Source organism: Haliaeetus albicilla, chromosome 13 (genome assembly GCF_947461875.1).
Source record: "Haliaeetus albicilla chromosome 13, bHalAlb1.1, whole genome shotgun sequence".
Taxonomy (NCBI): Eukaryota; Metazoa; Chordata; class Aves; order Accipitriformes; family Accipitridae; genus Haliaeetus; species Haliaeetus albicilla.
This window is the reverse complement of record NC_091495.1, coordinates 33,741,170-33,767,311: the sequence shown is the minus strand read 5'-3', so window position 1 is coordinate 33,767,311 and position 26,142 is coordinate 33,741,170. Positions and strand designations below refer to the sequence as shown.

Here is a 26,142-nt window from a genome sequence, read left to right as displayed (position 1 = left end):
GCGGTCCCAAGCCAGGTCAGATTAGCAAACCACAGTTCCCTTATGCCCCTCTCTCCCTCCCTGCAGGCCAGGGACCTCTATTCTCCTGCTGTGGCCACTGCCTCCCCTGTGGCAGCACCTGCCAGCTACATCTGCTGCTTCTTGGATTTCTTTTCCAGGTATCAGGTGGCTTCACTATCAGATCTTTTCGGTGTACAGTTAGTGTCTCCAGTTTCCAGGTCCCGTCCCACTGTCACTTAGCATCCTCTTTGGCCTCCTTCACCCAGTACACCTCGTGGCTGGGTGCTGGGGGGCCCTCTCCCCGCTGGGCACTGGCTATGCTGGGCTGTTGACGTGCTCCAATTCACCTCGCGTGGAAGGAAAGCACCGTGGCCCTCATACGCCAGGGAAGAAAAGGGCAGTAAGGAGACAGAGGGCTTGAGAGGGAAGGCAGGGGGGTGAGGGGAAGGCGACATGACAGCCACTTTCTGCGGGTCCAGGCTGAGGAAAGTCGACGGGACCAACACCCCCCGCTCAGCTGGTCGGGCAGGGCGGTGGCGGGACACGCCAGCTGTCAGTGGGGTCGGCGGGGCGGTAACACTGGGGCTTCCCCGCCGGCCGCAGCCCTGCCAGCCGGCCCCGGCCTGACAACGCCGCCATCCCCGCCCCAGCACTACATGTCCCGTCGTGCCTCGGGCGCGGGAGGCCCCCGCGGCGGGATCGCAGACTAGCTGCCCTGGGAGCCGCCTGCTCGAAAGCGCTGATCCGCCCGCCGCCCTCCCCCGATTTGGCTGGAGCGAGGCCCGATATCACCCTCCGCGCCGGCACAGCTCCGCACCCCGCCTCCCACGCCGCGGGCGACGAGCCGGCGCCCTCCACCTCTGTGGCTACTTTCCGTCAGGCACCGGCGCGGGCGCCCTGCCGCGCCGCCGTTGGGGCGGGGGCGAGGGGGCCTCGGGAGCGGGTTGCCGGGGGGACGCGGCCTGGCTCGGCGGCGGCACCGAGATGAGCGGCAAGGAAGGTGATGGTGACGGTGGCGGGGCGCGTACCTCCTCTCCTCTGGGCTTTACAGATATGTCTGTGAATGTAGTTTTAGAAATCTTCATCCTTGGTGGTAACAAAAGGAGTTGCTGCAGCCAAACGCTGAGTGTGTGTTAGGCCTGTAAAGGGCTTGTAGGGGTAAACCTCAACTTTCAATAACGCAGCGCTTGCTTCGAGGCCTGTGGGTCGGTGGGTTTAGCCTAGGCTGTCACGCAGACCTCCGTTCAGCCAGAAAGTAGGCTCTACGACAAGGAAGCTGGCTTTTTTATTTTTATTTAAAGTTAAGGCTAAGTTACTGTTATTGCAGTCTGTGGTCTTCTGAGATTCAAATTGTTGGTTATTCAGTGGAACCTCTTCTCTCTATAATTCTCTCTCTACCCCACCCCACCACCCCCACTTCAGGAGGGCCTGTTTTTTCCGGTAGGTCATTATAGTGTTCCTAACTTTTGGAATATTGTAGAGAGTTTAATTCTCTGCACTATTTCAGGGGTTGCGCTTGTAATGTTTTCAGCTGCTACAGGAAAAACAAAACCCTGAACTCATGTCCTAACAGAAAAGAAGAAAAAAATGATTTTCAGTTTCCTCTTTTAGAAAGTAACTACGCCCACTTCTGGTTTTGGTTTGGGATAATAAACAATTAAACGGAAACATTTAAAAATCCAGTGTTCTTCTGTAACTTTTAAGTAGCTTCCTATTGTTCTTCTTTGAAGGAAATTAAGAGAACTCCACATATTCAAAAACGTATGCTTGTATGTAAGAGTGTGCCAAATTTTGGTCTCTCTTAGGAACACAAAATGTACAGCTGTCACAAAAAAGAGGTAGAGGGAGGAATGGTTAAAACATGAATGACAATGAGTCAGTCCTAGGTGAAGAAGGACAAAAGGAAGAAACAGTACAAAGTGTAAATCAGGAGTAAAACACAGTCCAAGAGAGATGAGTTCTGGGCGAGGGTTTGAAAAGGGAGGCTAAGGAAGAGACATATAAGGCCAGTTGAAGGGAACAGCTATATTGGGTGAAAAAAGAAACTGGTTAATGGGCAGAGTGTAAGGACCTAAGATGCTACGCTGCAGTCGCTAAACCTGCATACCTGGATAATGGTAGTCTACTTAAATTATGCCTTGCTTCTTTTTCTGATTATTGAAGACCTATGACAAATAATTACAGTAATGAAAAACTTGTAGTTTTAATGACTCCTGTCAAGCTGAATATTTAAAATAATTTAAAAAAAAAAAAAAGGTGGGGGAGGAAGGTCTAATCCTGTAGGCCATTGCTCACACAAGAATTTCCATGCAGCCATTCCCTTACAGGAAGGAAACATAAAAGGGTGTGAAGACCTTACAAGAAAAAAAAAAAAGGACTTAGATTACTACCACACTCATCCATTGAAATTTTTTTCTAGGATTTTTTTTCTAATTTTCACTAGGAATGTGGTGGAAAAAGTGGCATGCTAACATGATGTCAGCTGGTAATAAGGTTCATCCAGTTACCTTACTCTATCCTGTAAAATATGGCTACAGTCAATGCTCTGAAGACAGCATTCTGATGCTGCTCATGATCTGGCAAAACTACTTTATTTTGAAATGTATTTTTTCATGTGTATCTTCTGTTAATAGGATCGGGTGGATTCAGAAAACGGAAGCATGACAATTTTCCACATGGTCAAAGAAGAGAGGAAAAAGAGAATGTTAATCCATCTTCAGCTTTGATGGCGTCTTTTAAATGTAAGTAGGCATTTGGAAAGCCAGATTATAAAAACGTGTAGTGTAGAAATTGCTAGGAAATTACTAGTATTTAGTGATGGACTAAACCAGCTTTCTCTGGGGGAGAAACTTGAAACTAGTTGGACTCATGCTTCATACAATTAGAGCTTGGTGTTTTGCTTTCTGTGCAATAAAGTCCTAAGAGTGGGATTTCACATAGCTGCACCTGACTCACGACTTGCTTCCTTTTTCATCCTACCTGCTGTTTTCCATCCCCACCCTGCTTGTGCCGAACCTGATGCTAAGCAAACTGCCTAAGTGTTCAGCCAGACAAAAGGTGAGCAAGCCCTTTGGTGGCAGAAAATGGCAAGATCTGCAGAGGTGTAATGCAGAATCTGAGCCATGGGGATAAGAGGAAGAGATGGCTACCTTTGGGGAGACTGAGAAGGCTCTTAGCTGTTGACCTTAGCTCTGGTGCATAGATGACTAAGCTATTTCAGTGTAAATCTGGATGCATTGATTTGTGAGTTGGTAGCTGCTTATACATGCACTTTTTAAAAATAAGAGTTTAGCTAGCTAATATAGGCCTGTATGTAGATGCTTATTTCAGTTTCAGTGCTTTTTTTAAATTAGCTTATATTTTTGTTTCTTTAAATAAGCAAACGTAAACTTCTCTCCAACCAAATTGTTTTTATAGGATTTTGCACAAAACCAGATTTAAACTTCAGTAAATTTAGTTGAACTTTTTCATTAGACAAGCCCTAAAAAGGCAAAGTTGAGCTTCAGAAATGAGAAGCTGTGACAGGAGTAGTGCAGCTGTACTTTCAACTTTAATTTTTCACCCTTAAGCATATCAGTTTATGATAAGGTTGCCATTAATTCAAATTCAAAACAACACTTGTTTCCGTCCTTTCCCATGAGATCCAGTCAGCAGCGTTTGGTTAATTTCAGAAGGGACATAAGTGACATGGTTTATTAAAGATCCCCTCTTTGTGCTGCACTAGTGCTTATAAGCCCCAGATGGAGACACTGGTGGTCTTTGTCTCCCATGTCAGACACAAGCATTAAGAAAAGGTGTGCTCCAGGTGGCTTATAACTGAGCAAGCTGTGTAAGGTGAAACTGACTGGTGCACTCTTTCTATGTATGTTGCCTGTATCCAAACAACTTAATGTGTGAAATTAAACAGCTATACACATTTTGCTCTTTTTCATCTCTTTGGAAGAATGTTGTACTTGAATTGACATCGTTATCTGGTTGGCACCAAGGATTTCTAAAAAAATTAATGAGAAATTGTCTTCTATAATAATAATTAATCAAAAACCAAGGAGTATTCGGTTACACTTTTTTTTGCTTAATACATTTTAAATATGGCAGCTCAGTGATACAGAGAGTGGATAGTATCTTGGTTTGTAAGGTTGAGATTTATTAAGTGTCATTATTAATGGTCTGATTCTACACCACCAAAATCAATAGTTTAAGTCTTTGCTTTCAGTGATAGATTGGATGTTAACGTGGAATGTGTGGAGGAAATGGCTGTGCGGTCTTGATGCGTTAGCCTGGAGAATCCCCTGAGTTCTAATCCTTTGCAATTTTAGGCAACAGTACAGTAGGTTTTCTTGCATCCTTCTAGGCTAAAGATTACTGTATTTGTCCATGTTTTACTTCAGGTCACAAAACACTTCTTAGTAGTCCCTAACAGGTCTAAAATCTAACGTAAAAGTCTAAAAGCCACAACCATCCAGAGGAGATTTGGGGCATTGCTAATATCTTCAGAATAGTGAATTTCCTGGTAAATGAAATTTGTGAATGGTCATTGGAAATGTCATATATGGCATCCTATGAAGGAAGGTACCAGTCACCCTCCCTCAAGTTCCTGTCACTATGATCTGAGGGAAGATTTCTTCTTGATGAAAATTCAGTGGGGGACTTGACTCTCAAAATTTGGAAGAGACACACTGATCGGACATATGAAAGATTTAAAAGATGAGTAGGAGCATTTGTGACTTATCTTAGAGTTTCAGAAGATTGGGGAAAACAGAATAAAATAGGAACAACCAAGTTTTTATCAAGGTGATGAGAAATACAGTTATTTTTGTAGCTTCATCTGACCTTTCTGCTATGCTTTTCTAAAGGATATTCACTTCTCAGACCCTTTAAAACTGTAACCTCTTAGCTTATTTTCACCATCTTCTCACACGGACACTTTAACACCTCCAACAGTTATGCAGGAAATGTGTTGGATTTCTTATAAGTACCTATTAATGGTTTATTTAGTGCAATAATGGTCTATAAAATGTTAATGGTATTTGTGAAACATTCATAATGTTTGACTGTGATAACCGGATACACATCCTCTCTTCTTTGTGTTCATTGTAGTTAAACAAAGACAATTTACATCAGTAAGTCAGAAATCTTATTTTAAGTAATTGATCTCACTTTGCTTTAGTACTTCTAGTTCTTAGGATATTAAAATACTTGACGTTCGGCCAAGTCTAGTTAGGATGTGAAATGCAACTGTTCTTTTTGCTAAATGTTGCATTTTTAACAGTATATGTGCCTTAGTCAATTGTATTTGTTTGTTTTGTTTTAGAGACTGGTGAATCTTCCTTACTAATGATTGTAGGGTTTTATTTTTTAATTTATCTTGCTGAATTTGGGTGAAATTATAAGTCAGCTTCCTGAACAGCAGTATTGCAGAATAGATTTTACTAGTTAAAACATGTATTTTACCTTAAAATTGTTTGGACTGCCTTAAAGCATCATCAGCGTTGATCTATATTTAAAGCTGACTTAATAAACAAAAGTAGTATTAATGATGAATTTTGCAGCTCTGGCGGGTGGTAGGCAGTGGTGGCCTCCGCAGCCGTGCCCCATGCAGGGCCCACCTTGGGAAAAGGCACCCCAGGGAAAAGGCTGGTGGGGCTGGGGCCCATGAGCAGTTACTGTAGCACAGGCTCTCTGCTCTTCCCCTATGCTCTGTACATGTGATAACCATGCTTATTGTAATGAATGATTCTGCAGCGTTTCAGCTGGAGCTTGACACCAGGCATGATAAATATGAACGGCTTGTGAAGCTCAGTCGTGATATAACTATCGAAAGCAAAAGAACAATATTTCTGCTCCACAGGTTTACCAGGTGAGTCACATTGAGCATGGAAGTGTTCATAGAAACCTAGAAGCTGCCTTGCAGTGTCCCCTGTGTTTGTGATTAATAGCTACAATGTTCTGTTGAGAGGAATTTAATTAACTTTGCATAAACATCCTTTAGGGTGGATGTGAGCTAACGAATGCACACTCGAGTTAGAGAATTAAAAGGTGCTGGTTCAGGTTTCTCAGTTGGTTTTGCTGATGTATTAAACACGATCAGAGTAGTAGAGTATAACAGCAGATGAGAGTTTTCCAGCTTTCAGCAAGCTGGGAGAGAAGAGCATGCACCCTTCCTTCAGGTTAGTTGCTTCTGCAGTTACTTCACCATTTTGGTTTTTACAGCCCCACCCTAGGTCATCAATGCAAAAAGGAGGTGGCCTGGGTTCTGTTTACTTCCGTACATACTGCAGCCTAAGAGGCTTTTGTGTGAAGTTTTGAGCTTCTGCATGTTTTGTGTTCTTATGAGCCTTCAAGCAGTCTTTGGAAGCCACAGTTGAACTAGAAGAATAACGGGAAAATTTGAAGCTTTGCATAGCCTGTTGTCTAAAATGTCTACTGTATGTGTCAGACAGTGGTCTTGCGTGTTATGGTTATAACAGCTGTCTGTTCTTTTTATTTTTAATTTAATTTATTTTTTGTTACTTATCAATGCATTTCTGCTGTAGTAGTAACTATTTATAGTTACCACAGTAACAGTTATAAATGGGGATTATGAAGTTGCTCTTTTTAACTTGGTCGTCTTCTGCAGAGAGGCATTGTGATAATTCTAGTAACCGCTACAGCCTTGACTGTAAATAGCTACTCCCACTGCAGGGGCTAGATAGCCGGGAACTGGTAGAGGAAAGAACAACAAAAAACTCCTCTTTACTCCAAATTTTAGATTCCTGTTTTGTAAGACATTCCTGTTTTTGTGAGAGTGGAAGCTTTCCATGCTGTATTTTTATTTCCTTCTCCTTTACTTTTTCACTATTATTGTGGCTTTACTTTCAGAAATCTGTTTGCTTTTAAATGTTTTCTCAAGACCAGCCTATCAGTATTTCCTTAAATAGACTAAACTAATACAGCATATAGATTATTTGGGGGTGGGGGAGGGGGAAGTTTGAAGGAAATTAGATAAACTAAACTTTAAATGCCAAGTATATTGTGGTTGTGAACCAGATATTTCAGCTGTTCCTGAATAGCATAATTACTTCCTAAAAAAAAAAAAATCACACATAGAAGTAGATCATGTATTGTATTTTGCAATACTGTAATGTATTGCAAAATATTGATTTTTTTTTTTTTTTTTAAAGAAGTTGAAGGACTTCTGCAAATACTACTAGTTTTCCAGAATACTTTTTTTGAAGCCTTTGCATGTGTTTCTCATTGTTCTTACTTAAGCAATAATTAAAATTCTAGTCTGGCATAAACATCATGCTACCAGAACTGTGTTTGGCCGGTTGATAATTTTCATGGTAAGAATCTACAGAATTTCAGAATCTACAGTAGGTGTCAAAGTTAAACTGTTTCTCATTCCAATATCAGCTTTGCTTTTTGCTGAAGCCATTGAAAATATATCGGTTAGTAAAAGAAAATGTGTAATGTTTTTTTAATTGTTTGCTCATGTTCTGAAAGCTGCTCTTTCAGTTTCTGTTTTATGATTGCAGTGCTCCCAATGGGGAAGAAATACTAAATGAATCTGAAGTCAAGCTAGATGCTGTCCGACGGAAGATTAAGCAGGTTGCACAAGAACTGATTGGAGAAGACATGTATCAGTTCCACAGAGCTATATCTCCAGGTAAATTATTTTAAAATAGGGAAAGTATGCTGTTTTGCACTAAGCTTAGTTTGTCTTTATGTAGCAGTGGTTCCTCTTCATGCTGCAGGTCTGAATTTTGTCATATTTCTACTGTTACAAATCAGGATTCAGATTAATCTTTGTTATTGGCAAAGTTAGCTCTGGTATTAGAGGGGCTATTGCCCTACAGTATTCTTATCATTGCAGTTAAACAAAGATTTAAAGTTACAACTGGAAGAATTTGGACCCTGACCTAAACTGAAGTTGGGAGTAGTTCTAACAAATGTACTGGCTAGTCTTCTGTGACTGAGAGGAGTATGTGCAACACACTCATTTACTCCACCTGAAGGGTTACAATTTCTGGGAGGAGAGAGGGAGCGACTGTCTTGTGAAATGATCCCATTTTGAGTTGATAAAGTTAATAAATTAAAACCCTTAGATTAGCATTTTGGTTCTTCCAAAGACTCAGAATGTGCTTCTGCCTCTGTGTTACAAGCATTAAATCAGCATTTATATCTGTTTCAGTTGCATCTTTTTCTGCTCCTCTCTGTAAATAGCAGTCTTTACTAACATCCTTGAGATACTAAGTCCCAGTGCTTTCATGACTCTTGCTGTCAAATCGTATTTCTTTGCTGAATCTTTGCTGACAATCTGAATCTTACCTAAAATTGTTACACCTTGTTTGTGGCAACACATGAGTAAAATATGTAACTGCTTCTTTGACATCTTGGTCATGGCATAAAAGTGTCTTGTGTTTATCAATCTTGTTTTAAACACATTGGAACCCTGTAATCCCGTATATCTTTCCTTGTTCAGGTAAGACTTCATCAGCTGAGGAGAGCTGACGTTTTGCCCTGAATGATTTAATTGTTTAAAAATATCCATAGGATTGATTTGATAAATCAGCACCAAATACATCAATGTACTTTACAAGATAAACAGTGCACAGGTTAACTTGTACTTATGTCTTGCACAAACTTAAGTTTGTTAAGAGTGAGCCAGCTCTTCAGTGAAAGCTCAGTTTGGCACTTTTGAACCAGAAGGAGCTTGCCTTGCTAATCTTCAATGGCTCTAATTCAATTCCACAGTCCTCTTACCTGTGGTGCATTGGGTTGTTCCAATTAAATATAAGTAGTTATTCTTAAAGAGCCAATTAATTTGTGTGCGTCTTGCTGCTATTTATAGCTTCATACTGTAATGAGGCAATGAAAAGAAAGAGATAATTCAAAACTCTGACACTACAGATGACCTCTAACTGTGAACAATACTAGTCAGAGTATCTTGACATGCTGAAAATGTGTTTAGAGTTTCATTTTAACTACTGCTTAAAAAAGCTGAAAATCCTTGCATTCAGTTTTATGAACAAAGATTTATGAAAGCTTCATTGAGACTTGTAAACCTTGTCTGAATAACCCCTGAAGTTTGTAGTCCTGTGTAAGTCATAGAATGCCATCTATAGAACAACAGCATTTGAGGTCTGCTACCTCATCAATTTTGGAGAACTCATGATAAAAGCTATCAGTAAAATTGTTATGGGGTAATCAGTTAACCTGCATCAGCTGCTTCACCTGATTTGTCTCTATTTTCTTAGTATCTGGCTTTGTGTGGGTAAATTCAAAGAGGCATACCTACCTCTATTTTTACTGAGGGGCAGCTTGCCTGGAATTAGCTTGCATTCACCTCAGACATAATAGAATACGCCTACATAGCAGACATATGGAAACTTATCATGTGGTAAGTTCTGTGTGTACCCATGTCTTACAAAGCAAGTGAGCAAACCTGATGCTAGGTTTCTACTTCCAGATTCTCTCCTCTGAGTAAAAAAAAATTTACTCAGTTTCAGTTTTTAGTTTTTTTTCAGTTTCAGTTTTTAAAAAATACTGGTTTCAGTTTTTAAAAAATACATATTTTCTAACCTGAAAAGTTAGATTTTTTTTATATGAAAGATATGTAAACTTAAGCTAGCCATAGCAACCTGAAAATAAAGAAATTAATGAAAAAAATTCATTTCAGGTTTGCTTTGTATATTTGGTAAATACACACAGGCAGCTATGTTGATTCTCCTGCAAAATCAATTTCTGACTTGCATAAAGATATCTGTTAATATCAAAATGGACCTGAATAAACTCTTTAGAAAACAACTAAAAATATGCTATCAGAAACAAGTCAGCATTTCTAAAACTTTTCCCCAGTGTTTTAAATCTCAGCCTCTTAAAATGACTAAGATGTATTTGTTCATTGTAGAGCAGGCCAAATTAGACCTCTCTTAGAGGAAGTTAGAGGCCTGCTGCATGTGTATGATGACTCAAACGTGTCCACAGCTGCAAAGCTTTTAGAATAGCTTAGAATATTTCAGTTGGAAGGATGTACAAGATCATCTGAGTCCAACTGCCTGACCACTTCAGGGCTGACCAAAAGTTAAAGCATGTTGTTAAGAGCATTGCCTAAATGCCTCTTAAATGCTGACAGGCTTGGGGCATTGACCACCTCTCTAGGAAGCCTGTTCCAGTGTTTGACTGCCCTCTTGGTAAAGAAATGCTTCCTAATGTTCAGTCTGAAACTCCCCTGGCACAGCTTTGAACCATTCCCATGCATCCTATCGCTGGATCCCAGGGAGAAGAGCTCAGCACCTCCCTCTTCACGTCCCCTCCTCAGGAAGCTGTAGAGAGCCATGAGGTCACCCCTCAGCCTCCTTTTCTCCAAACTAGACAAGCCCAAAGTCCTTAGCCCTCCTCATAGGACATTCTTTCCAGCCCCATCACCAACTTTGTTGCCCTCCTCTGGATGCATTCAAGGACCTTGACATCATTCTTAAATTGTGGTGCCCAGAACTGCACACAGTTATATATGCAACAGCAGATCCCTAACGCTTACATGGGACTTGGGTGAATTGTCATGGAATTAAGGAATTTTTTTACTACAGTCTTGAGACAATTTAAGAGAATGAATCTTACTGACCTCTCTAGGTAAAAAGAAAGGATGGCAAACAGGTATTAGTACACTAAATAATAGGGGGGAGAAGTAGACTCTGCTGTCCATCTTTCCAGCAGTCAGCTGGGCAGTCTCTGAAATGCCTGAACTTTGTGGTTTTGTGGACAGAACTAAAAGACAGAAACACACAGCCTCCCACTGCATTTCTGGAGTTAGGACTGGGAAACCATTAGAACAGTTTCTGTAATTAGGCAGCTCTTGCCTCATTAAGAAGGCTATATATAAAATCCAACTGAAATAAGTTGCCTTCATTCCATTTCTGTAGGTCATCCACAGCATCTACTTAAATTCTAGCTCTTCTACATGATGCTTCTCTGTGAGGGGAGTTTGTGCCAGCTGGTGTCCATTGTGCATGTTTTGTAAGGGTCCATGTTAGAATATGTCACTGAGAAGACAGGGAATGCTTTTAGGCATTGTTTAAATGAGCTCAAGTGTATGACAAGTATGAAATGCAGACTTTTAGCCAGAGCTTTACTCTTACCTTGTTCATTAAATCCACTCTCCAGTTAGTCATTGGGATGGCAAAAAAAGGAATATGCAGGCTTAAAGACTTGTAGATCTTGATCGTACTGAAGCTAGGATTAAGGAGGTGTCAGAGATGTGAAGATGCTTGATGCTAGGATTATGAAGCTGAGATAGAAAACCTAGAGACATGAAGAATGAGGGGACAGTTAGATAAAGAGCAACTATGAGAGGGAATGCTACATTCCCCCTGCCTTCTGCTGTTTATGAAGAACTGTAATTGGGAGGGAAACAGTGCTAAGAGTTAAGAATGTTGCTTTTATTTTTGTTTTTAAGTCTAGTGTTCTTTAATTGTTGCTTTACTTTTTTTCACAGTGGAAAAGGTTGCATGCCTTTTTGAAAATAAATGTAGCTAGGAAAAGTGCTAGATCTTTTGTCTTTAAGTATTTCCTAGAGCTGTAAGTCTTGACCTTCCTTTCATGTAGTTTTCAGTTCTGATTTTGTATTTTAAAGAAATTCTGGAGAACTAGTTAAAAAGCTTTTTATGAACAAAAACATTGCCATTAAACTGCTTTTTTCTTCAAAAAAGAATAAAGAAACGCCTCTGTCCCATATCTCAAAAGCAGCATGTCCAATTAACCTCAAACTTCCTAAAAATATTCTCCTTTGTCTTGAAACCAAACATGAAACATCCTCCTGTTCCCCACCCTACCTCTCACAGAAAAAGTAGAAGGGATCAAAACTGGGCTTATAATTGAAACCTTCGTAGCAGCCTTAACTGGGGAATCATGACTGTCTGCATAATAAAGCTGCCTAATACATATTTTATTCAGTATAATAACTGTTAGCCTATAAATAGAAGAGTGCTATGAGTATAATGCTTGGGAATATTGTTTGCCACTTGTAATTGTTAGATGCTTTTTTTGGGGTTACTCCAAGCAGTTGTTCTTTTGACTTGAAGATAAAACAATTCTGGCAGAGCACTAAAGGAGTTTCATGCTTTCCCTCATTAAGAATAGTGCTAATGGCACGCAGGACGTTTCCCCAAAGGACACTTGCATGAGCTCAAGCACTGAGTATAGCACTAATTGAACAACAACAAAAACTGATGACTGTTTTCTACACGTTTCTTAACAGTACAGATTGTCCCAGGGGATAATTAAATAAGCAAACAGAGAGATACTGAAATAATGAAGTCTTTTTTTAATGTAGAGGTCTTCATTTGTTATGTTAGAATGTTCTGCTTTGTTGATATTTTTAAAGCTTTACTATTTGTAATATAGAATTCCTGCTCCTTTGCCCCACTTTGCAGTGTATACCTTATATATCCTGTGAGGAAATGTGTACTGTTTCTTTAAAATAATTGTGAGACACTGTGCAAGAAAAGGACTGGAAAAGATTGTATGAATTTATGAAGGGGAGGAAGAAATTTTTCAGGATTTTCTGTATGTATATATGTGTCTTTGGGTATTTTTTTATATATATATATATATTTAACTCTAAAATACTAAAGACAATTTCAATAGTATACAAGAAAGACCTGTACAAGCCTTAAGTCAAGAAAGAGGGTGCTCTGCAACACGTTAGGATTTATGGAATTATTCTAAGCATGTTCGAAATGTACTCTGCATAAATGCAAAACTTGTGTAATGCAGAGGGAAACTGAGTTGCTTGATAGGTTGGCATTGTGTGGGATTGAATTGATGATCTTTTTAACGTGATTTTGTTAAATGAAATACCTAGCTATTTGAAGACTTACTCAATTTTTTGTCCCTTAACAATAAGAGCGTGTGAGAGAATTGTAAGGCTTTTGAGGTGTTAAATTATTTTCTGTAGGGCAGTTTGACTGAAAAACCTCTTGGAGTGATAGATTTAACTACGTGTTGATGTTTTTAGAACGAGGTCATTAGATTCTGCTAGGAGCAAGTATAGGTGTGGTATTATCTTCACAGCTGATAGTCGTACATAAGACAAAATATGGAATGAGGAGCCCATAATTCTTCTGGGGCTTCTTCAGTAGTGTGGTGTAGAGCGATGATGATGGATGCAACTAAAGCATTGTTGGCTGACCTTTCTGTTTGCTGTGTGCTTGTGCTAGCAGCAGTGGTGAGTGGAGTGGTGTGCACAGAGAAGCTCATTAGCTCTTTATCATGTCTGCACTTGCTCTCAATAGGATTAGATGACGAGGCTGTAAAATGTCAGCACCTTGTCAAAACTATTGCTCTGTGACTGCTTCTGCTGCTGATGGTGTGGGAAATTCTGTGTAAAAGTTCAGCATTGACGCAGTCTAACGCATAATTTATCTTGTGCAGGCACTATTTGTGTTCTGAGAGAATGATATAATGGAACTTATTTCTGTCTCCTGCCTTATGCTGTTTAGAGTCACTTAGGTGTGTAATCGTACTGCAACAAGCTGCATTGCTGGATTGGACAAAGTCAGTTAAGTCTGCGTGGATGGAAAGGAAATACTTTTAATGGTGCTAGAATACTGGTTTTTAACTGCAGTATGTAGGACCACCAGACATGATGCTGTAAGAAATGCTATGGAGTTGAGTGAGGTCCATCCAAGCAGGCCAGATTTAGCTTACTGATTATTTAAGTAATACTGGATTTTTTTGGTATTGTATGAGGGATTTGGATTAGAACATGCACTAAAGGAACTGTCCGCGTAATGATTTCTGTGTTACCTGTTTTTTCGTTCGTAACTTTTTCATTCATAATATGGAAAGAACAACTCATACTTGAGCTGTGCTAGCTACCTTTGTATTTGTAGACACCTAGGCATTTCTGAAATAATAGCAAGGTAAAGAACTATTCTGCACATCAGGAACAGTAGAAATAGGACATTTTTTTCTTCTTAAGAAAGTTTAAAAACTGTAATAAAATTGTAATTGTAGGTTGGCAATACAAAGGAAAAGCTTTTTACTGCACGAGGAAGATATCATGAATTGTAAATGTCTCACCCAGGAAGAGGCTTGAATACACCTAAAACTTGAAAGGAAAGCTATCCATGAAGGAAGCAATCAGGTTTCTGCAAGATGGTAGGAAAACATAATAACACAGGAACAGGATGTAACTGAAGAATTAAAGTTAATGTCTTTGCTGTTGTGGGTGAGAGGTAAAAGGCCAGAAATGGAAACAAAGTTTCCTGATTATACTAGAAAATTAGCAGAATTCACAGTGAGTAAGCTAATATTTATCAGATCTAATTTTCTTAATTTGTTTCTCTGTTTTGTTATTTTCTCTGTTTCTCTGATGTTCTCACATCACCAAGTATGGCAACAAAGTTTGTCAAACTGATTTTTTCACCCTGCAAGTTGCTTATTTGAAACTTGATACCTTCAGTTTGTTGTGTTTTACTACCCTTTGATTATTTCTTGTTCATGCCTTTTTCCTAGGTTCTTCCAGGGAAAGTGAAAAATCAGCAACTGCAAAGCTTCTCACTTTTTTACTTTCGCTGCACGGTTTGTATGTCCATACACAAAAACTAAAAACAAACCCTGGAAAATGAATGTGAATTCAGATGTGACCAAACAGGGCATGCAGTATGTGAGCATTGATTATCAGCTGATCCCTGAATGAGCTGTTGAGTTCAGCATAAGCCGTAAATTCAGCAGGAGCTGTTGAGGGCAGCGTAAGTCTGTAAGAGAAGCTATATACGGTCTTTTAAAGATGCGTGCTGTGGGTCAGGCCAAATAAAGATTGTCCTTTCCTAGTTCTAACTTAGGACCTAACTGTCCAAAAGTCCTGCAGTGGCAAATACTGTGATTATTTACATGACAATCTGAAACTAGTGATGTTGTTTGTCTTTTAATTCAGTTTATAGCTAGCAAATGGAGGAGATCTTGTGCTCTGGCTCAGCAATTTTTTTTGACCCTGCAGCTGTTAACATCAGTCGTTCACAGACCAGAGCTCTCCAGCCTTTAGAGGAACCAAGTGCAGGTGGAACATGAGAGAAGAGCAAGAAAGATCTATGAACCTTTTTTGTTTGTTTGTTTAAAATCACACAGGAGAATGTGTCATAGAGGAACTCCATTCCAGGAAACAACTAGTATAGCGCATCGTGATTAGTTTTTTGTTTTGCAGTCATGTGGTGAGAAAGAGGGGTTGGTGAGTGGTGATGTACCTTTTTTACTGTTCTGTATTTATGAGGATAAATGGCCACCATCGGTACTTCTGACATGGTAGTGAGTTGGGGCTGTTGCATGGAAACAACATCACCTTGAGAACTTTCACTGGGGTTTGAACTGAAGAAGCTGTGTTGTGTTAGGTGCTCTTCCTTCTTTGATCATTGAACATCCTGACTGAGTCAGAGCTTCCCTTCCTTGGTATCTTGAACACTTGCCCTCAGGGCTGTTAGTAGTATAGAATTTGCCATCTAACTGAATGACTTTAAAAACGATGTATCAGTTATCAAAGCAATTGGAGGTAGTCAAAGAGATCAGGAAGACTACTTGTCACAGGAATAGTTTGGGCTTTTTTTGTTTGTTTTTTAAGAACTCATGTAGAACTTTGGCTGCTCTTCAGAATTACTACATTTGGGGGGGCGGAATTAAACAAAAAACCTCCAACCCTTCAGAACAAAAAACTTGGTTACAAAAGTAACCACAGTACATTCCTCAGGTCTTCAAGTAGGAGCAAAATGAAAGCTTGTGAATTTCTCATCCATGATGAGTCATCTGCAAAAAACCTAGCATTTGTCATATGTACATGTGTTTCTAATAACGATAACAAAAAGGCTTGATTAAACCATTCTCTGCAATGAGAGATTAAAATATTCTTTGCAGTTCTCCGCGGGGTTTTTGTGCCTGTTAGGGGAAATAATTTAACTCTCACAGGCACCTGTGCCTGTTAAATAGGGAACCTGTATTTGTTTCTGTAGTTATTGGGAAAACAGACTAATCTTGGGATTACCTTTTCCTTACAGTTGGTGTGTATTCAACTTTAAACAAAAGTGCAAACAATATTAACACTTCAGTATCTGAAATACATCACTTCAACACGTGCAGCTAGAAGGGAACAGAACTTCTTAGTGATCATAGATGTGTCAAGTAGCAACTGGATAATCAACAAAGCATTCAGTACTTAATAGGAGAAATTTGCATCAATTTAATTATTGATATAACAGTAAATCAGTTTAGACAAATCACTGCTAGATGTAATATACATTATTTATATTCCATTAGTAGTCAGTTCAAGGTTATTTAAAATAAGTTTTTCTGACAAATATTCACATCTGGGTTTGTACTGATTACTAAAGTAATTTCAAAACTGGACTGATAAAATGGAGCAGTTTGTTTATGTGGATGTGGACTTAGCTATGTTTTTTCTCTCCCCAGTTCCCTTAAAAATTCAGACTACTTGTAGCCCTACCTGCCATAATGACGCAGCTTTTGACGTATTACTCAGTGAATAGAAACAGATTTATTTTTTTTCCCCTCACATTTGTAAGATTTTATGGACATTTGTTCTAGTGCTTTTATTTGTATTTGTTAGTTGGTCCCATTTTATAAAATCCATCCCTGAGTGGAATTATTCTTTTAAGCCATTTTCACAACAGGATGTCCAGAGCATGCCAGTCTCAGAGGATAGCTGGCTTTATGCTCTTTCAGTGTACTGTTATAAAATTAACCTTTGACTTCACGCTTACAATCAACAAAGCAGTTGGATTGTTTCACAGCCTGTTTTGGTTTAATTACTTAAGTTTTTATCACTTGTGCATGCAAAGAGACCTGTGAATCTAAGGAATCATTGCCAGGTCTGGAAAGCACTTCAATGGAAAAGACTGCGCTGTGAATTGTCAGTTTCATCTCAATAGGATGCTGACTCTGAAGCAAAATGGTTTAATTTGTGTATTAATACTTTTAAATTTATTGCTTGTACTTGTTTCAGTTGATGTGCCTGGTTAATTATTTGCTTATTTTACCAGTTCTTCCCTTCATTGATCAATATGCTTGTAGAAGTGGGTTCTTTAAGTTTACCATCCTCCCCATATTTGGCAGAGCTTAGTAATAAGGATTCTCCAGTTTAACTTTGTTTTTTCTCTGTTTGGGATTTCCGCATGAATATGAATCCATTTTTTTTCTGGGTTGTGTGGGTTTTGGTGTTTTTGTTTGTTTGTTTGGGTTTGTTTTGTTTTGTTTTTTAATGAGAATGTAACTTGCCAGCCTAAACATGATGTTAAGATAGAGCTGTGGCTCTGCTGTTTTGATTTTGTAATGAATTTGCAAGTGGGTAGTTTCACATGACCCGCCCTGTAAATAATGTGCCCCACCCTTCATATAGTGATCCTGGAAGAAACTTGCTGTGTGTATTTTCCTACCATCTTTCTAGTGGCTGCTATTGGCCTGTGATTGCTGCTGCACAGTTTAGGGGAGGAGCTGGGTCAGAGAAGACAGGGTGTCATCTGCTTGTGTCCTAACCATCAGCCCAGGCTGCTCTGTGAACAAAAAGATACAGGGTAAGAGGAAAGAAAGAGGATGAAGGGATAGAAGGAAAATGAGTTTGAGAAGAAATAGGGAGAGAAGAAGCTTATTCGGGAAGATGGCAGGTAGCACTGGCATTGCTCACCTTAAGAACTGAGAGGCATGAAATCCATTTTAACCCATTTTTTAACTGTTGAACAGATATGTAAAGGAGGAAATGAAGTAAACAAAATTTTAGGAGGAAACTCTCACCTCTTGTTTGATCTGTTATTCTGGGTTAAAACTTCTCTCCATGCATGCATGTACATCTCGGGTGGAATTAGATTCTGTTTACCCTAACCTGACTCCTGCAATTAAGGAATTTCTATTCTTTACTCATTTTTTAAATAGCACTATCTTTTCCTACCCCTCATGCATTCTTTTGACACTTGGACTGAGTGCTCCAGTGACTTGGTTTTTTGAAGAAACCTGATTTCTTGCTAAGTTTCTTAGAGAAACTGCTTAACAGTTCTTTCTCAGAGTGTGCATGTGTGGATAAGGATAAATGTCTTGAATATCAGCTGATACAGCTGGCAAAAAAAGTGCACAAGCTTTCAGGCACAAAATCTCCTCCTTTATAGATAATATTTGCTCAGAAGATATCTCAGTTTAACTTTCTAGTTCTTATGTAGAAAATAAATTTTCAAAATATAGGAGGAAGCTGTTATACTGGGTCACTGTAACTTGTCACTAGTACAAGCTATTTATATTGAGTAAATGTAATAAAATATCAAAATACTTAAGTATTTTGTTACCTTTGGTAATTTGAAGAAGTGCTAGTAGAAATAATACAGTGCTTTTAATTGGGATTTTTGGTCTGTGTACTAGAAAAAAAAAATTACATAAAGGGCAGTCTTACAAACTATTCCATTACTGGCAGCTCAGTCTGTAAATAAGCCAATTTTGGAATAAATCCAAAACAAGAGCATAAGGGGAAAGGTATTGTTGGATGGTGTAATGAAATGGGATGGGGTTTTTCACCTTGGGGATTATTTGCTGAAAATAGCGGATGTCCTACCATTAAGCTAAAACATAACATGTTTAAACATCCTTCTACCTGCACATGGAAACACCTTATTTCAAGGTCTTGGGTCATTGAAGTGTCATGTTGTAGCTACTTTTGGAAGAAGGACTTTAAAAAGAAAAAAAAAAAAGTCAAACATTACTATTTTTTGCAAAGTAGTTGTTACCAGGATTTGTTACCAGTCTATTTGTAATGGTAACAACTTTAAATGAGGTTTTGTAAGGCATACTTGTAAATAGTGGGAGATAGATTCCTGAATTGTGAAAGGGTGACAGCAAATGACAAACCAGACAGTTTGCACAACGTTTGCATGGTAGCGTTAAACAGAAGGAGGGAGGAGAAGAGTGGAACATGTCAGCTATTGTGGGATGAGAGGAAGCAAAAATGTGTGTGTGTATACATACATATAAGTATGCCTATATAAAAAAAAATACATAAAAATAAATGAACTGAGGAGCCAAACACTTATCCTGGAAAAGGACAAAACATGTGTGGAGAAGTAGTAAAGTGGAGTGAGCTGAAACTGGAAGTTACGATTGATCAAGAAGACTGTTTACCAGAAAGTCTGAGAGCTGATTTGATCTCCGAGAACTCGGAGAAAATGCCAAGTTGATTCTTCCTATGTGATAGTCTTCTCCACAGACAGAAGAGAACGATTCTCACAGATGTTGTCATGTTGAGTGCTGCTATATCTGGTAGCTTACAGCTTATCCACAGAAAAAGCCCAAATTTCGTAATGGATTACTGGCCATGTTACATCAGAGGGTAAGTCAGGAAAAGAATGGGTGATGCAATCTACCTCTCTGCAACTTCTGAAGTTATCTTAGAAGATCCTGAGTAGCTTTTATCTAGTATTCTTCTATTGCTTGTGCCCAGAATGCTTTACCTGAATTCAGTTGATGAAATTACTGTATTTAATTGGCCTTGCAGCTCCCTGTGTGTGTTCTGATTTGTGAACAGCAGTGCTGAGTGTGGCTTTGGTTGCTGCATGGTTCTTCTGCCTTTCCCACTGCTGCTGTACAGAAGCATAAAGGGTGTAGGTTGAATTGCCATTCTGAATTGCCCCCACTGATCTTGCAAATACATATTTAAAAGGAAAAAAAAATGTAGCTCACTCATCACGCTTTTGTGATTGTAATGTGGAAAGCCTTCTACAAGTGAATTTTCCCTTGAGGTTACTGCTAGTTTTTTGGGGTATTTCCATTCTCATCTATTATTCAAATCTATGTTCTGTTCTTTTTGATTTAGACTTTTTCTTTGATCCAGATGAAGTCTAAATTTGCTGATTCCTGCATATCTCTGTAGGCTGAGGTCCTGGCCCTGAAGAGGTCAGTTGAGGATTTTAAGATTATTCTAATGGAACTGGGATTCTACTTCTGGTACCCTTGGGTACCTCCACATTCTCTCACTTTACGCACTGGCAAAACTATTGTCTAATCCTGGCCCCCTTGCAGTGTGATAGAGCAGTGTCACCTCTTTGCTTCTCTTTGAAGTGAAACCATCCCCTTAAAATGGCTCAGAATGGCTCTGCTAGCGCCATCTCTGTTATGTTACAGTCTCTTCCTTTAACGTCATCCTTTGGTGCTTTCTCTGTCCATAGGTCAGATATACACATGCATTGATTTTGTCTTCAAAACTTTTTTTAGCTTGGTCCTGCCATGGCTATTTGTTCCAGGTTTGTTTCTGCTTTTTTTCCACTGACACTGCCAACTTCAGCTTTCTGCTTATGAAGTTTTCCCACATGCTTTCCTCAAATCTGCTCTCTGCACATAAGGAAAAACTGACAGAACCTGTGAAATCACTGTCTGGACATTCACGCTCTTTTTTAGATCTCACCTTTGCTATAATGCATACAAAAAATCACCATCTGCTAAGTAGGTAGCAAGAGGAAATTGTGGCAGGTGGCTGCAGGTGGCATACAAATCTGGTACAAGCTACATTTGTTATCCCGTCTTTTATTTCCTTGCCAACATGCCACCTCCTTTTGTCTTCCTGCATGCCTTGTTTTTAGAATATAAGTTCTTTTGGACAGAGCTGTTGTTCAGTATATTCCTCTTATTGGATGTCACAGCCCTTTCTGGTTGATTTGGGGGGGGGCGGGGCTGGAGTGATCTGTAACAGTAGATGCTTTGTCCTGAACGTGAATTTCACCTGACCTGCATGTTTTAAGGAGCCTGTTCACTAATTCCCACAAAATAGAGAAGTGGAAAATTCAGTCTTAAAGAAGTATCTACTGTTGCTAATAAGATGAAACAAAGGAAACTTCTTTTTTTTTTTTGTAGGAGAGCCACCTTGCTTTTGATTTATTTGCAGTCTTTTTCTCTGCATTGTGTCCTGTGTCTTTGTGAACTTGTGAAATAGTAATCTGAACTCTCCATCATACAAATGCCTTATTTTAAAAGCTCCTTTATCATAGAATGGTTTGGGTTGGAAGGGACCTTTAAAGGTCATCTAGTCCGACCCCCCTGCAATGAGCAGGGACATCTTCAACTACATCAGGTTGCTCAGAGCCCTGTCTAACCTGACCTTGAATGTTTCCAGGGATGGGGCATTGACCACCTCTCTGGGCAACCTGTGCCAGTGTTTCACCACCCTCATTGTAAAAAATTTCTTCCTTACATCTAGTCTAAATCTACCCTCTTTTAGTTTAAAACCATTACTCCATGTCCTATTGCAACAGGCCTTACTAAAAAGTTTGTCCCCATCTTTCTTATAAGCCTCCTTTAAATATTGAAAGACCGCAATCTCCCTGGAGCCTTCTCCAGGCTGAACAAGCCCAACTCTCTCAGCCTGTCCTCGCAGGAGAGGTGCTCCAGCCCCTGATCATCTTTGTGGCCCTCCTCTGGACGTGCTGGAGCAGGTCCATGTCTTTCCTGTGCTGAGGTCCCCAGAGCTGAAGGCAATACTGCAGGTGGGGTCTCACCAGAGCAGAGTAGAGGGGGAGAATCCTCTCCCTCGACCTGCTGGCCACCCTGCTTTTGATGCAGCCCAGGATACGGTTGGCTTTCTGGGCCGCAAACGCACATTGCTGGATCATATCTGGCTTTTCATCCACCAGTACCCCCAAGCCCTTCTCTGCAGGGCTGCTCTCAATCCCTTCATCCCCCAGCCTGTACTGATACTGGGGGTTGTCCTGACCCAGGTGCAAGACTTTGCACTTGGCCTTGTCGCATGTCATGAGGCTCACATGGGCCCACTTCTCAAGCTTGTCCAGGTCTTTCTGGATGGCATCCCGTCCCTCAGGCACGTCCACTGCACCACTCAGCTTGGTGTCATCTGCAAATTTGCTGAGGGTGTCCTTGATCCCACTGTCTACGTCATTGATAAAGATATTAAACAGTACTGGTCCCACTACGGACCCCTGAGGGACATGATGGGGAGCTGCTGTTCAGTGTGTTTCTGAGAGTAACATGATGCTTCATACTGATGTTAGAGAAGGTTCTGAATGAAAAATGCAGTTGGAGTAAGAACTTGAAAATGTTTATCTGTTGTGTTCTTGGTCTGGTTTTCATACTTCAAAGCGTGCTGTTAGATTATGTTTCAGTGTTATTTCAGGATTATCTTAGTTTGCACTTTTTGCTAGTAACCTTAAAATAGTCTCACTTAAAAGATTTCTAAAAAAATAAATAATTGTGAGCATGGATCATTGCTGGAAAGTTTGAATCATTAGGTTAATTCTTCTGCTATTTTTGCAGGACTTCAAGAATATGTTGAGGCAGTCTCATTTCAGTATTTTATCAGAACACGATCTTTGATTAGTGTTGAAGAGATCAACAAACAACTAATATTTACAGCAGAAGACAGAGAAGAAACAACAAACATGGTAAAAGTTTTTCTTTTCTCATGTGACAAACATCTTTCTGGGATGGAAATGCAATGAGTAGGCTTAGTTACATTTTTGGCATCTGATTAAATAAGGCCAGTTAGTGGTATGGTATTAGATATACATGTGGGCTTTGACTGACTTGTTCAAAAAATGCTTTTTATTCTGACAAGTGGTAAAGTGAATCTGTGGAATACAAGTTTATAAATTTCACGTTCTTTTTATTCAGAGCAAACTGAACTCCTTCTGGTAGGGGGGAAGATCCAAGATAGTGAAATACTAGCAAACAAATGTAGAGGAGGGGTTTTTAATGGCTGGGACTGCCTGCAAGGCCTACTGGTGTATAGTGATGTAGCAAAAGTTGGGGGAGATAAATGAATCCAAGGCAGGATGAACACCATGAATGAAATCTTACTGCTGGCACTGAACCAGTCACAGGAGGCACTGTATTCACCTTCTGTTAAAATGCACTCTGCCTATGTCTTAGCTTGATCATTTGTAACTTTCCTGGGATTGATCTTGGTGCTTCCCCTCAGAGGACAAGCTTGTGTCCCATTATACCTTAGCCCTAATACCATACCTGCTGTTTCTTGACTTGCCTATACTCCTACCCTGCGCTATATAGACCTATTTGCATAGGGACAAACTACTGCCACCAGCCACAGTAAACTGGCTACAGTTTGATTGTTGACAGGACAAAAGGCGATTTTGTAGTAATGTACAGAAATGCACATGCAGTACACATGCAATGTCCAGTAATGCACAGCACTACTGCTTCAGATGAATTCCTGAGTCTGCTTCTGTTGAAGAGATTCTGCTGTAAAGCACTTCTTATTCTTTCTTCATCCTCTTGGTAAGGTATTTGCAAAGAAGCCAAGTTTTTAGCATAAGTTTGTTTGTTCTTACCAGAGGCAAACCCATTGTGGCACACTTGTTTTAACAAATTGTGAAGTTGTTAACTCCTGCATACACACCTCTGACCAGATTTGTGAATTTGGGTGGATAGCATGTTATAGGAACAAGGGAACAGAAACCCGTGTTGTCTCCCACATTACCGGTATTTTGGCAATAAAAAGTATTGGAAACTTGGATATAGGAGGAAACTTGTAGCTTTGTGATGAGTTTTCTTCATGAAGTATTTTTTAAGCTATTTTTATGAGTTCAGATGATATAAAATGGATCTGAGAACTATACCTATCAGCTTCTTGTAGAAAATATATTTTGAAATTCAAGATACTAATACAAAATGATATGATTTGTTTTCATAATGCAGACTCTTTTTGATTCTTGATTGCTTTGATAGCTTTGGACAGACTTTTTAGGGAAAATTTAAATCTATTAGGCTGAGATCTGTCAGGCAAAAAAAAAAAGCAACTGCAAATAAATGTTGGTACAAAGACATGATAGTTCTGTTTGCACATAGAGATGCTAGAAGCAGGGTATGTTTATCATGCATGCTAGAATGGAAATCACATCTCAAGTCGAAATGATGCTTTCATACCTTCTGGTATGCTGGAAAGAGATTAGTACTTCTGAAATCAGACTGTGTAGAAGTGCCATGCAATTTAATTTTCCAGAATGTTTTTAATTACCAGTTATGTTAGATAAGTTGGTATGTATTTGAACCGTTTTTCATAGTTCATTCTACTGGACTTTGTTCTGTTCTATCCTCAGACCTCCAATTCCCATGATAAACAGCCACACACTTGGAGCCTGAAGGTAACACCTGTAGATTACCTGCTGGGAGTGGCCGATCTAACTGGAGAGCTGATGCGGCTGTGCATCAGCAGTGTTGGAAATGGTGACATAGACACGCCTTTCGAACTGAGCCAGTTCTTACGTCAGATTTATGATGGCTTTACTTTCATTGGCAACACTGGACCTTACGAAGTATCTAAGAAGCTGTATACCTTGAAACAGAGTCTGGCAAAAGTAGAGAATGCCTGCTACACGTTAAAAGTTCGGGGGTCTGAAATCCCAAAGCACATGCTGGCTGATGTGTTCTCCACCAAAACGGAATTGATTGACCAAGAGGAGGGCCTTTCTTAAAATAAGGAGACTGTTGCAACTCGGAAGGGAAGAGGACTTAAGAGAAAGATTTTTAGTTATGGTTTGTGGGGTTTTGACCCTTCTCAAAACTTTTTAGGTAGAGACATTTTTAGTTTTATCTATGAGAAGATTGTTTGCAGTGATAATTTGTAACCAGAAATACTTTTTATGATGTGCAAGAGAACAAATGTTTGACTTTGTCCCCTCGGTATGGAATTTCCTGTATTGCTCCATTGTATCTTCTTTCAGAATGACCAAAATTTCCACTGCACCCTACACCAGTGTCTGTCAGTTGTGTGAGTCACCTCAAACTGTTGTGGTTGCTGTTACCAGTTTTCGGCAAGCACAGCACTGGAAAAAAAGTGGTTAGGTACTGTTATTTAGCATTATCCATAGGTTTCTGCTGACACATTTTCTGAGTATTTGGGTTCTATACTCATGTCATACCTAAAACAATGCAGTTATGTATAAGTTCTTCCCTTGACTTGAAACTGAGGTGGTGTCAAAGGTGCCATGTAACTTAAGTTTTCTCTGATTAATGCTTTTGAGCATGAAACTGAAGCTAAGTCAACTTTTTTGCCAATTGATAACGAAGCTAATTGCACCAGGTAGATACTACTGTGCACTTGTTATTTTGGGGCCCCGTTTAAATTGAGCTCTGTTCAAGCTAACACTGGTACTTCACAGTTCTGACATGAGCTAGAAAATCCACACCAAAAAAAATTGTGGAATGTATTGGTTTACATTTTTTGTAATACAGTTTAATGCAGAATCTGACATCTTGCTGTTTGTAGACAAAAGCGGAAGACCTACCAAGTGTGTTTAACATGAATAATTTGGTGTTAGGCTAAGCAGGTTTTGGCCAAAACAAATGCAGTGTGGTGTTGGAAGTCTGTTCTCCATTGTTTGTGCTGCCCTGAGGACCTCCAGTGGGGTTGAACTGGTAGAAGTGAAAAAGGGCTAGCCAAGCTTTGAATATCTGTTAGCAGGAACTGTATCATCTGCATGTTCCTATGGAAAGGAAACTGCAAACAGAAGTAAGGCAGACATTCTGACTTCCACATTTATCTTTGAGGTGGGTATGTCACCATTGGCAAAAAATCAGGGCTTTCTGCCGGTGTCTGAAGTTATGAAAGTCTGATAATGTACATTATGCTAAAGGAAAACAGATAAAACAACATGATCTTTAGACTCCAGGAAATAGGCCTCCCAACTGCAATTGAAAATACTGCATGTTTTTTATTTCCACTTCCATATGCTGTGATACTGCCAATATTTTTCCCATGAGCATGTCCTGAGTAGCCGGGATAATCTGATATATGGATAGGAATGGGTAAATACATTTCTGTCACATTTTTCCATTGTTTCCACATAAAGCAATATGTGGTCGGTTGAACAAGGAGTGGCTTTTTTCCTATTGTTTAATACTATTTTTTACAATAAATTCTGAAAAGCAGTCACTGCCTGTACATTGGTCCTTTTGCCTGTCGGTCCCAGCGGTAAATAATGGTGCAAGTTTCCCACTGTGCAGGACTTGACTTGGAAGTTTTGTTCCTTTCCTATATTCATACTTTGAGGGGCACTTTCTAATCTTGAATCTCTCTTCTCTTTCTCCCTTAACTTTATTCTGTGAAGTTGAAAAACTAGTTAGGAGAGAAACTTCGTGTGATCCTCGTCATCTGAA

The 26,142-nt window shown here is 39.6% G+C and overlaps 1 protein-coding gene across 1 annotated transcript; it reads left to right on the top strand.

Annotated features, from left to right (window-relative positions):
- The first annotated feature begins 903 nt into the window (after window positions 1–903).
- On the top strand, window positions 904–25,914 carry TSNAX (translin associated factor X). The gene is made up of 6 exons (XM_069800753.1): window positions 904–1,000; window positions 2,634–2,741; window positions 5,743–5,857; window positions 7,515–7,645; window positions 22,282–22,409; window positions 24,084–25,914. Exons 1-6 carry the CDS (start codon window positions 985–987, stop codon window positions 24,456–24,458), a joined length of 873 nt encoding a protein of 290 aa, XP_069656854.1. The 5' UTR covers window positions 904–984; the 3' UTR covers window positions 24,459–25,914.
- The last annotated feature ends 228 nt before the right edge of the window (window positions 25,915–26,142 follow it).

Excerpts from the sequence above, each read along its gene's own strand:
- TSNAX (XM_069800753.1), top strand. Across the intron at positions 5,858-7,514 it reads CTGCTCCACAGGTTTACCAG|TGCTCCCAATGGGGAAGAAA; the intron begins GTGAGTCACATT and ends TTATGATTGCAG. Across the intron at positions 7,646-22,281 it reads CCACAGAGCTATATCTCCAG|GACTTCAAGAATATGTTGAG; the intron begins GTAAATTATTTT and ends CTATTTTTGCAG.